The sequence below is a fragment of the Mauremys mutica genome, chromosome 4 (genome assembly GCF_020497125.1).
Source record: "Mauremys mutica isolate MM-2020 ecotype Southern chromosome 4, ASM2049712v1, whole genome shotgun sequence".
Taxonomy (NCBI): Eukaryota; Metazoa; Chordata; order Testudines; family Geoemydidae; genus Mauremys; species Mauremys mutica.
In genome coordinates this window covers 140892748-140905508 of record NC_059075.1, presented here as the reverse complement: position 1 = coordinate 140905508, position 12761 = coordinate 140892748, and the positions used below count along the sequence as shown (strand labels likewise).

The following is a 12761-nucleotide window of genomic DNA, read 5'->3' as shown; positions in this document are numbered from 1 at the left end:
TGAGCCTTCTTCTAGTGTGGTTAGAATAAGTTGTATAGAGAACAGATTTCCCTACAACTTTACAAACAAAACATGGTTTCAAAGCAAGGTAACATTTGACCCATGATTTCCATCTTCCTTTGTACTAGATGGAAACATAATTATATGCAAGTAATGCTTCAGAACTGATTCTGTTCTAGCTTCCAAAAAAGGGGTATGACATTGCAAATGTGATCTCATTTGCTGCAAATGTGATCTCATTTGCTACAAACAAAAGCTTAGGCAAACCAGAAGTGTTTGTGGTTACAACAGGTACTATTTTTATTCAAGCACCAGAGGAGCAAGAAGATTGGGAGAAAAGTAGTCATTTTCCATTCAACATACAGTGTCTTTGCATTAGAGCAGTAATATTCAGATCTCTATGGTTCAGGAGCCAAATTAGCAATCATCATTACCTAAAGGAGCCACAGTAGTAGAAAATTAATATTATTCTCACAGCAAATAAGTTAATAACTCACTGCAAGTTGGAAATTGGCTAACATAGTAAAAGCATCCAGATTGGTTAATAACTTTTAATATGTGCTGCAAAGAACTACAGAAGACACAGTAAAGAGCCACTTACAGCTCTCAAGCCTCAGTCTGAGTATCACTGCATTAGAGTAAGTTAGAGCACACATCATTCACCACAATTTTAACAATTTTATATTGAAGAAGGTGATTTAAAATAAGCCCATACCTGCTATGGTGCAAATGAAATTTTTTGTTCAGTTATGTGGGTCGAAGGTATCTGGTACTTGTTTTCATGTGTATAGTAATAGCTGAACAGTGGAGAGGAAAAATAAATTACATTTCCAAAGGAAAACTCTAATTTAGTTTCTTTTAAAAGGAGACACGAAGTAAATTTATATTTAGCCTCAAAATTAATTCCAGAGTTTTATGGCTGTTGAAGTTTGGAAAGTTGATCTGAAGATATTTAGGTCTCACTGATAACATCAGAGGACACCAAGATTAATTAATTTACCAAGACGAAAGATGAGGAGGGTTCTGATATTAAAGCCTTCTGATATAAGAGGGCTGGTAGGAGTGGGGAGGGAAATCTGCATTGAAAGGTGATATGCAAAATAGGAAAAAATAGGGCTTATTCCATTTTAATGCTGTTTTGTTACATAGCCGAGCAGCCTCAATGGTTTTATTACTAGAAATTCAGTTATTGGCAACTAGAGAAATAATAAGGCTACCGCAGGACATCACAAGAAACTGAACATAAAGCAAGTGGAAAGGATTTTGGACCAGACTGTTTAAGACACTTTGTTTACCACTATTTAAGTCTAAGCTTTTACAGATCCAGACTAACACGGCTACCCCTCTGATATTTAAGTCTATTGTCTGACAGTTTGGAGAAGGGAGAGAAAGGGTTTTGGGTGGTTTTTTTTTGTAATTTTTAAACACCTTCTGCCCCTGCAATTAAAGTTTGAGGGCTCACAATACACATTCTCAAAACTACTTCCATTCCTAGTCCCAGAAAGTCTTCCAACAAAACCTGAGAGAACCATGTTACATCACTGATATTTCAAAGGTAAAAAAGAAGCAGGGGAAAAAGGAAAAAACAACAACAACCTTTTACATCCTTTTTCTCTTTTCAAATGTTAGTATATTACAGAGATGCGCCCTCCCTCTCACCCAAAAAAAAATCCTTTTGGATATAAAGGGGAAAAATTCATCATGAGCCTTATTTCTTTGTATCATGCCAATATCCTGGTGACTGAAAATAATGTTTTGGGTTTATTTTTGTAAAAATACATTATAACAATGCTTCTTCCAGAGCAAAGAGACTAGGAGGGAGAGAAGTTTTTAAATATTATATATAAAGATTGGTATGTGAAGAACACTAAACTATCACCACCTGCAGACTCACAAAATTACGCTAGTGATTACCTATTTCTTTTGTCCCATTGTTGTATATGGAGATCATGATTCTTTTAATGAAATGTTTGGCCAGCATTAAACAGTGGAACGAAAGAACAATTCATACACATATTAAAATTAATGGAAATTTAGAAAAATCCCTCACCCTGCATTCTGCTTAGACATAATCCACATAATGATGGTAACCAGGAGAAGCAGCAGCACGCCACCTGCGATCCCTGAGAGAGAACAAGGAGAGAACTGAATTAGTCTGACAAATGGGCTTATGAAACACAGAAATAGTATTATTGGCCTTTGCAGATTTTTAATTAACTCACAAAATCCCAAACAAAGTTAAGAGGTAATGGCATTCCTCTGTCTGTACCACAATGTCACACATAGGGTACGTCTACACTACGGGACTATTCCGAATTTGCATAAACCGGTTTTGTAAAACAGATTGTATAAAATCGAGTGCGCGCGGCCACACTAAACACATTAAATCGGTGGTGTGCGTCCACGGTCTGAGGCTAGCATCGACTTCTGGAGCGTTGCACTGTGGGTAGCTATTCCGTAGCTATCCCATAGTTCCCGCAGCCTCCCCCGCCCCTTGGAATTTCCGGGTTGAGATCCCAGTGCCTGATGGGGCAAAAATAATTGTTGCGGGTGGTTCTGGGTAAATGTCGTCAGTCACTCCTTCCTCTGGGAAAGCAACAGCAGACAAGCATTTCGCGGCTTTTTTCCCTGGATTGCCCTGGCAGATGCCATAGAATGGCAATCATGGAGCCTGTTTTGCCTTTTGTGACTGTCACCGTATGTGTACTAGATGCCGCTGACAGAGGCGATTCAGCAGCGCTACACAGCAGCATGCTTTTGCTTTTGCATGACAGCAGAGATGGTTACCAGCCATACTGTACCATCTACCAATCCATAAATTGGTAAAAAGATGATCATGGTTACCAGTCCTTTTGCACTGCACCATCTGTTGCTGTCATAAGTGCCCCTGGCTGCTCTTAGCCAGGGGCGCAAAAGCCAAAATTGGGAATGACTCCCTGAGTCAATCCCTCCTTTTTGGTATCTAAAAATAGAATCAGTCCTGCCTAGAATATGGGCAAGTGTACTAGATAACCACTGTATCATAGAACCAGAGAGCACAGCTGCTCTGTGTCAGATCCTGCAGAAATTATGAGCTGTATGCTATTCACAGGGGGTGCTCCTGCAACAACCCCACCTGTTCATTCTGTTCTTCCCCCAGCCTTCCTGGGCTACCATAGCATTGTCCCCCCACTTGTGTGATGACACAGTGACTTGTTAGTGAGAAATGAGTGGAAGGCAGCCTCCAGCTGCTATGATAGTCCAGACAGGACATTAAGCAGTGTGTAGGAGAGGAGCCCAGCATCCCACTCCTAGTCCAGGGGCAACTGAATCTTTTCTTTACACATGAAGGGTGGGGGCTGATGGAGCTCAGCCCCCTGTTGCTATGATGAGGATGGTAACCAGCCATATTGCACCATCTACCAGGAAAAATTAGGGGCAGGCACCCTTGATCGACCTAACGGATGCTAGTCTGCATGGTTACCAGTCCTTTTGCACTGCCCCATGTGCCAATAGGCTGATGATGACAATGGATATCAGTCTTATTGCACCATCAGCCACCCATGGCGGGGGGGGGGGAGCAAGGATGTTGGTGTTGAGTGCTGCAGCATCATGTCTATCTGCAGCATTCAGTAAAGATAGGGTGACATGTAAAAGAGTCAAGAGAGGATTGTTTTCCCTTTCACTTCTGGGAGTGGGTGGGGGGGTGCGTAGATTGCCGAGCTATGCCCTGACCCACCGCGGACACTGTGTTTGACCCTAGAAGCATTTGGAGCTCAGCCAAGAATGCAAATACTTTTCAGAGACTGCAGGAACTGTGGGATAGCTTGAGTCCTCCAGTCCATAAGCGTCCATTTGATTCTTTGGCTTTCCGTTATGCTTGTCACGCAGCAGTGCGCCGAGCCCCTGCTATGGCGTCTGTCTGGAGATTTTTTAAAAATGATTTTGAATTTCGTCTTCTGTAACGGAGCGCTGATAGAACAGATTTGCCTGCCCTTACTGCGATCACATCCGCATGGTCCATGCGGGAGCTCTTTCTTTATTTTGATTTTTAACTGCATCACCACACGTGCTGATCGGAGCTCCACGCTGGGCAAACAGGAAATATTCAAAAGTTCGCGGGGCTTTTCCTGTCTACCTGGCCACTGCATCCGAGTTCAGATTGCTGTCCAGAGCGGTCAGTGGTGCACTGTGGGATACCACCCGGAGGCCAATACCGTCGATCTGTGGCCACACTAACCCTAATCCGATATGGTAATACCGATATTAGCGCTACTCCTCTCGTTAGGGAGGAGTACAGAAACCGGTTTAAAGTGCCCTTTATACCGATATAAATGGCCTCTCAGTGTGGACGGGTGTGGCGTTAAATCGGTTTTACGCTCCTAAAACCGGTTTAAACGCCTAGTGTAGACCAGGCTATACAGAATGGGAAGAGACTGTCTAGGAAGGAGTACGGCAGAAAGGGATCTAGGAGTTATAGTGGACCACAAGGTAAATATGAGTCAACAGTGTGATGCTGTTGCAAAAAAAGCAAACAAGATTCTGGGATGCATTAACAGGTGTGTTGTGAGCAAGGCACGAGAAGTCTACTCTATGCTGGTTAGGCCTCAACTGGAGTATTGTGTCCAGTTCTGGGCACTGCGTTTCAAGAAAGATTTGGAGATGGTCTAGAGAAGAGCAACAAGAATGATTAAAGGTCTAGAGAACATGACCTATGAAGGAAGGCTGAAAGAATTGGGTTTGTTTAGTTTGGAAAAGAGAAGACTGAGAGGGGACATGATAGCAGTTTTCAGGTATCTAAAAGGGTGTCATAAGGAAGAGGGGGAAAACTTGTTCACCGTAGCCTCTAAGGATAGAACAAGAAGCAATGGGCTTAAACTGCAGCAAGGAAGGTTTAGGTTGGCCATTAGGGGAAAGTTCCTAACTGTCAGGGTGGTTAAACACTGGAATAAACTGCCTAGGGAGGTTGTGGAATCTCCATCTCTGGAGATATTTAAGAGTAGGTTAGATAAATGTCTATCAGGGATGGTCTAGACAGTATTTGGTCCTGCCATGAGGGCAGGGGACTGGACTTGATGACTTCTTGAGATCCCTTCCAGTCCTAGAATCTATGAATCTATAAAGGTTTCTGAATCCTGAGTTATTGTCTGTGTTTACAAAGTTAACATTTCATATTGTACCCTTCTCAGGTTTTGATCTTTAGGCAAAAACATAACATTACTGCATTCAAAAAGATCACTGTGAATAAGACCATCTATTAGTGTTTAAATATAATATGTGGATTCATAGTGGCACAAACAAAAGGAGATTTACACCATGCACAAATGGGTCACCATTCACAACCCATTGTCTAAAACCTAGAGCACTTCAGACTGCTTGAAATGAGGAGATCAACTATGTTCTAGTATATGAAAAACCCAAGCTACTGTGCTGCTGTAGCACATTAGTGTAGACGCTACCTATCCCATTTGCGTAAGTAATTTACCTCCCCAAAAGGTGGTAGCCAGGTCAATGGCAGAATTCTTCCATTGATCTTGCACTGTCTATGCAGGGACATAGGTCGGCTTACCAACTCCATTCAGGTGTGGATTTTTCACACCCCTTACTGACAGTGAAACTGAGCTAATATTTTAGCGTAGACCAGACCTGAGCCAGGTGCTCTAGAGGAAGCCCTACAGTAAAATTGAAGAATGCTAACAAAGCCGACAAAAATCTTAGGCCAAGTGGCTTTGGTGCATACGGTTTTTGGACATAAAATAGTTGCTGGGTTCTAGACAATGTAATCTCAAGCCTTAGGGAACTCCACCAGGAAGTGAGGTTTTCAAAAAGGGTCTGATTATGGAGGTACTGTACTTTTTCTGGTTCACATGTAGTCTCGTGGAGAAGCAAAGGTTTGAAAGCTGGGAAACTGACTCTATAAAGAAGGTTTAGAAACAATGGGCCAGATGTTCAACTAATGTAAATCAGCATAGCTCCACTGAAGTCAGTGGAGCTATTTCTATCTACCCCACCTGTGAATCTAACCCCAAGTCTTTGTAGTAAACTACTTACCGAGGACTACTGAGATGAAGTTATAGGAACCTAGAATGGGAGGGAGAAGGGAGAAAAAAAAATTGAACTACTATAATATGAAAGAGGAATCACAACCACATGATTTCTTCAAAAATATTTATCCAAACATTTTCTGTATTTCAGGCATGTTACAGATTTTATTGGTGAGAACTAGAAAGCAACATTTATGAAAAGTCCTCCCCATACTGCCAGCTATATAGAAAGGTCCTTGCAACTTTTAAAGGGCGGTAAAACACTGTAACCCAATTGCCTCTTCCAGCACAGGAGAAAGCTCAGCACAGTATTGAGTGGCTGAGCAAGAAATAAGCTCTTTCAGTTCACCTGCTAAATTAACCACATATCAACTGTGAGGGTCTTGGGAGCACGTCACACACACACTGAATTAAGCTGACAGGACAAAGTTGTTGCTTAGAGAACTGCCTTTTACTGATAGGGAGAAAATGTTAAGTAGAGAATAAGGCATATTTTGAAAACTCCAACCTAAATGCAGTGAGTTTTACACAGAATAACACAACTATTGTGAAAAGCTCCCTTAGAGAGCCAATCAGCACAGCAAGACAAAAGCCATGGTTGTAACACTGATTGGTGGTCTCTACATAGTCAAAACACTCAAACCATATTAGGACATCATATTATATTTTAGACAGGCCTCAAGTTGAGAGAATTTGCTTTTTACCTTTCCATATTTAGGGCCCGTCTACACACAAAATTCACAGTGGTTTAAGTTAAATCAGACTTTATATCAATTTAGTTAACCGGGTGCAAGCTTCTGTGTGGGCACACATATCTGTTTGAAAATTCTTATATTAGTTTAGCTTGCATTCATAATTTATAGGTGCAGGCTAAACTGATATAAGCCAAGTAGGAATTGCTTTGAGTGCCCACACACAAAGTTACACTAGTATGATTAAATCTGCTTTAAACAAAAATAGCACCTTTAGTTAAGCCCTTGCAACTGTGTGGGGAGACCAGGTATTAGTCCTTTCATTGTACATGTCATGAAACAACTGATGCAGATATATTCAGGAGACATATACACACTGAGTTCATTTTGGGTACCAGTGTAACTTTATTCAAAAAAAAATCTGAAAACCTTACATACAATCTCTTTTCTATCCTAGATAGGTACTGTCTATGCAGCCAAAGAAACACTTTACCTTGTCTGCACACAAACGTGCACTGGTTTAACTAAATCAGGTTTTAAAAAAGACCTGTCTAGTGTTGGAAATCTCTGTGTAAGGCAGGCCTCAGAATAGACAGGGATTTGTGTTGCAGATTCTGCAAAGGGCAAATCTCATTTCAACCTCTATTTTCATTTGACCACTAGGTGGAAACCTAACACAGGGAATAAAAATCAGATATTCACCATCTACTGTTAAGCTTGCTACAGTCTCATCACAGCAAAGACTTAACTCATGAGCATGAATTTTTCCCATTTATTCTATACATACTGGGTCTACTGACTGGCACAGGAGGATCTCAGGTAAAGTCATGTTGCAGGGCCGGCTCCAGACCCCAGCGCGCCAAGCGCGCGTGTGGGGCGGCATTTTGCCGGCAGGGCGGCAGGCGGGTCCGGCGGACCTTCTGCAGTCATGCCTGCGGGAGGTCCACCGGAGCCGCGGGACCAGCGAACCTCCCGCAGGCATGACTGCGGAGGGTTCGCAGGTCCCGCGGCGCCGGTGGACCCTCCGCAGGCACGTCTGCAAGAGGTCCACTGGAGCCGCGGGACCGGCGACCAGCAGCACGCCCCCTGCGGCGCGCCGGCCTGCTTGGGGCGGCCAAAATCCTAGAGCCGCCCCTGCATGTTGGCACTGTATCAGACTGCTACCTTCCAACACATAACCGTTGTCACATTCCAGAGTAACATTAGTTCCAAATCGATATGTAGTTCCCACTACTGCCTTCTTCCCACCTTGAACTTCTGGGAATGCACATCTGATCTCTGAAATGAAGGTCAGCAAAAACAATATTTCAAGAAGAGGAGGAAAGTAAGTTGCAGAAGATGAGATTGCAGTTTTTTTGAAGGTGTAGTCAGGGCCATCCCTAGAGGGGTGGGACTGACTGTGGAGGGCCAATCGCACCAGCCTGCGGGGCTCACCAAAGTACGGGGCCAGGACCAGTCACCCTGATTCGCCGTACCCAAGGGACGGCTCTGGGTGTAGTTATATTCACTTATAAAAGTGACAAGAACCAACATGTAATCCTATTACTGTACCAAGGTGTAATTTGCTGCCTTGTCGCTGGAGGAATGAAGAGATACAGGGCAAAATCCTGGCCCAATGAAATCAGTGGGAGTTTTACCAGGATTTCAATTCATAGTCTGTTTCAGTCGTTAGTTTTTATGCCTAGCTCAGTACTGCGTTGAAGCAGGAGAAAGATGTCAAGCTCTTCAAGGCGGGCAACTGCCATTTTATTTTTAGTTGCTTTGCAGGGAAAAACCCATTAAGTCATTTCTGTTAATGTTTTGTAGAACAGCGCAAGCATGACAGGACAAAATCAGAAAGGCTAAGGAACAAAATGGATTACACATAGCAAGGGACATAAAAGGGACTAAGAAGAGGTTCTTTAAATACATTAGGAGCAAGGAGAAAGACAACGGAAATTGTAGGTCATCTAGATACTGGGGAAAGAGAACTAATTGATGACATCAAGAAGGTTCAGGTATTTAATGCCTATTTTGCTTCAGTCTTCACTGAAAGGTTAATGGTGACCAGATACTGAATATTAACAAGAAGAAGGAAGGAAGACAAGCCAGAACAGGGAAAGAACAAGGGAAATAACATTTGGATAAGTTTCATGCATTCAAGTCAGCGGGGCTTGATGAAATTAATACTAGAATAATTAAGGAACTAGCAGAAGCACTCTCAGAAATATTAGTAACTATAGTCAAGAAGTCATGAAGGATGGGTGAGGTCATAGAGGTGTGGAAGAAGGGCAAACACAGTACCTGTCTTTAAAAGGGGGAACAAAAAGGACCCTGGGAATTATATACCAATCAGCCTAACTCCGATATCTGGAAAAGATACCGAAATATTAAACAATATATAACTACCTGGAGAATAACAGGATTATAAAGACTAGCCCTCATGGATTTGCCAAGAACAAATCATACCAACCAACCTAATTTCCTTCTTTAACAGGGTTACTGGCCTAGTATATAGGTGGGAAGAAGTAAACGTGATATATCTTGATTTTAGAAAAGCTTTTCACACCGTCCTATATGACAGGGATTCTCAATCTTTTTCTTTTTGAGGCTCCCCCAAAACATGCTATAAAAACTCCATGGCCCACCTGTGCCACAACAACTGGTTTTCTGCATATAAAAGCCAGGGCCGGCGTTAGGTAGAAAGCAGGACAACTGCCCGGGGCTCCATGTCACAGGGACCCCCGACAAAGCTAAGTTGTTCAGGCTTTGACTTCAGCTCCCAGTGGTGGGGCTCAGGGCCCCAAGCTTCAGCCCCATGCAGCGGGGCTTCAGCTTTCTGCCCTGGGCCCTAGTGAGTCTAGCACTGGTCCTGCTTGGTGAACCTCCTGAAACCTGTTTGAGGCCCCTTCAGGGGCCCCAGACCCCTGGTTGAGAACCACTGCTATATGACATTTTGAATAAGAAAACCATGGAAATGTGGTCTAGATTAATTTACTATAAGGTGGGTGCAAAACTGGTTGAAAGACCGTACTCAAAGAGTAGTTAGCAATGGTTTGCTGTCAAACTGGGAGGGCGTATCTAGTGGCGTCCTGTAGGGGTCAGTGTGCTGGGTCTGGTACTAATCAATATTTTCATTAATGAGTGGGATAGTAGAATGGAGAGTATGCATATAAAATGTGCAGATGACACCAACTTGGGAGGTGTGCAAGCATTTTGGCGGACAGGATTAGAATTTAAAATGACCTTGACAAACTTGAGAATTGGTCTGAAACAAGATGAGAGTCAAGAAAGACAATTGCAAAGTACTTCACTTTAAAAGGAAATATCAAATACACAACTACAAAATGTGGAGTAACTGGCTAAGTCATAGTACTGCTGAAAAGAATTCAGGGGTTATAGTGGATCACAGATTGAATATGAGATCCACATACTCATTTTCAGACGTGCCTTACAGCAGTGAGGCAAACACACATCAGGTGTACAGTTTACTACCTACCTTCCCTTCCATCGCATTTACACCCCCCAGATACCTTTAACTTCATTTTCATTAGTATTTCTACACTATTCCATCTTTCTGTTAACACTTTTATAAATCCTTTCAACTGTAATCTTGTCCGGCAGTGCTCAGAGAGCCGTGCTCTCCACTGGCATCAGTGCGCAAGTTCCACTGAAGTCAACTGAGCTTTTTGTGCCGGCAGTGATTATAGCCCTGTGTGTCTCCCTGGGAGAATCTATTCCCAGCTGTGAATTTTGTTACATTAGCTGGTGTGTCTGAACATTCTCTTTCTCTCATTTTAAATCCTGTCGGGTGACTGACACACCTAGAGCCAAAGGGAAGAAGCCAACTGAAAATCCATTCACCTTCACATAGAGGAGAAGAGTGGCTCCAAGTTCCAGATGTGGTACAATAGATCGAAGCCTCTCCACGGAGGACGTAGCCAGGTTCACAGCTGTAGTTCACATATGTTCCACTGGGAAAAGCTGCCAATGGCTTGGCATTGTGTTTTCCTTTGACAATGACCGGAGGTGCGGGACACGGCAACACTAACGGGGGAGAGCGGAAGAAGAATATTTCAGTGAAAATCTGAATCCTGTTCAAGAAGAGTTAAAATAGGCTGGTCTGCAGGATGGGGGAAAGCCCAGGATGCATGAGTTATGTCAAACCCTCCATTGCACCAGTGATGCAACACATCCAAAAAAGATTAAATATCACCTGCCTAGATTCACCCTTCACCCACAAACTCAGATTTTCCCAATCTGCTACTTTTCTGTTCCTACAAATTTCCCTTGACTCCCTTAAGAATCAAAAATAGAATTTGTTGAGAGGAAGATGAGTTTTGTTGATTTGTGTTTTCATTCACACCTTTAGGACGCTCAGTGAGACAGTCCATTGCCAGATCTCTGTCTGTCAGGAGGGCAGGGCAGGATGCAGGGGATCAGTTATCACAGTGACGAGCACAGTCAAGAGATCAGGGGGTAAGTGGATATTTGTATTTTCCCCATTCACAGCTGAAAAGTGACCCCAAGATTCAAAGGAAGTTTATTTTTTAGCCTTCAAGCACCACCCTACCAGATGTTGATCATCTCAGTTGCTCTGCAGTCAACCCTGATTCACACTTACCCTGTATGCAGGCTGGAACAGGAAGATCCCAGGTTCTGTCATCTCGGCACTGAATTTGACGGCTACCATTCAGAGTGTAGCCAGGATCACATTTAAACCTAACCGTGTCCCTGGGTCTATAGACAGGTCCATGTCCAGCAACTTTTCTTCCATGCTGGATTTCTGGGGTGATGCAGAGAACCTCTGAAATTGAAAAGGTGCAGAAGGCGTCAGCCTGCCCGGCAAGCAGTGCTATTCAGCGGGCACTTCGTACCTGTGCTCTGCACTGGCTGCCTACCAGTTTCTGGGGAGAGTTGATGGTGTTGCTTTTAACCTCTAACATGCAAACACTTTAGTGCTAGCCTGCCTAGTACCACATCCCACGGGTATCATACTGCTCTTCTCGTGGTGAATAGAAGCCCCAGATGGATACTTCTCAGTGACAGAGAGCAGGGCTGGTGGGAGAGCTCCCTGTGAGGGACCCTCAATTTGGTGCCTACACCTTGCACTTGGTGTTAAACAGTACAGGCCTGTTTGCCTTTAGGACACACACACAAATCTTTCCTGTTCGCTCAGCGTGTAGCAAGGGAAGAGACTGGAGGCAAAGATCTCTCTGTCTGCCTGTGTGTGTGAGGGGAGCATGGATATTCGTTTCTAGTTTTTGTAATTCATGTCAAGTGTGCCTAGGGTTTCAGACAGACACTTTTAAAAATATTTTCCTTGTGGGTGTTTATCTGTGCACACGCATGTAGGAATGCAGAGTGTGGATACAGTGCCTTTATTTTCAAAAGCATTTATTTCACCATGTGTCTAATTAAATGCAGCTTTAATTCCCTGCTATTAATTGTGCTGCACTGGTGAGCTTGTCATTCATTTTAAATCCTGTGGTAGGAGCTTCTTCCTCTTAGTTCTAGGTAACAGAACATAAATGCACCTTCACACTGAGGGGGGGGAGGGCTCCACGTTCTGGATGCCATACAATAAATAGATGCCTGCCCAGTAAGGGAATAGCCGGGCTCACAGCTGTAATTTACAGACGTTCCAGTGGTGAACACTGCCAAGTCCCAGCCGCTGGTCTTCCCATTGGCGATGGCTGGAGGAGAGGGACACCGCAGCACTACAGGGAGGGAAGAGAGTCTTAACTGAACCAGAGCTCATGCAGGCTAATTTATAGGAGGGAAAAGATCCACAGGCTTGTTTTGAGTTGTGCCCAACACAACAGCAGTGAGGCTAATGCACACCAGGGGTAAAGCTACCTACCTCCAATCCCTCCACCTCATTCACATCTCCCCAAATACCTATATAGCGTGATGAGTCAGTCATGTTTCTTGACACCCACAGACATGTTCCCAACCATCTTAGTAAGGCTCCAACAGCTACTTCCACTGTATATTTTGTGTTTGCAATGGAAATGCTACAACTTTCGGATAATTTATTGGTTGCTTAGTTGGGGTCCCTTATCTT

The 12761-nt window shown here is 43.5% G+C and overlaps 1 protein-coding gene across 1 annotated transcript in view; it reads right to left on the bottom strand.

Moving 5' to 3' along the window:
- CR1 (complement C3b/C4b receptor 1 (Knops blood group)) overlaps nucleotides 1-12761 on the bottom strand; it is a 70716-nt gene that overhangs the window by 1867 nt on the left and 56088 nt on the right. Inside the window, exons 46-50 of the mRNA XM_045014444.1 lie at nucleotides 11319-11501; nucleotides 10559-10741; nucleotides 6031-6060; nucleotides 2051-2123; nucleotides 716-797 (exon numbers count right to left, since the gene is read on the bottom strand). Coding sequence (XP_044870379.1) covers nucleotides 719-797; nucleotides 2051-2123; nucleotides 6031-6060; nucleotides 10559-10741; nucleotides 11319-11501 — 548 coding nt within the window. The 3' untranslated portion in view covers nucleotides 716-718. The remainder of the gene's footprint in view (nucleotides 1-715; nucleotides 798-2050; nucleotides 2124-6030; nucleotides 6061-10558; nucleotides 10742-11318; nucleotides 11502-12761) is intronic.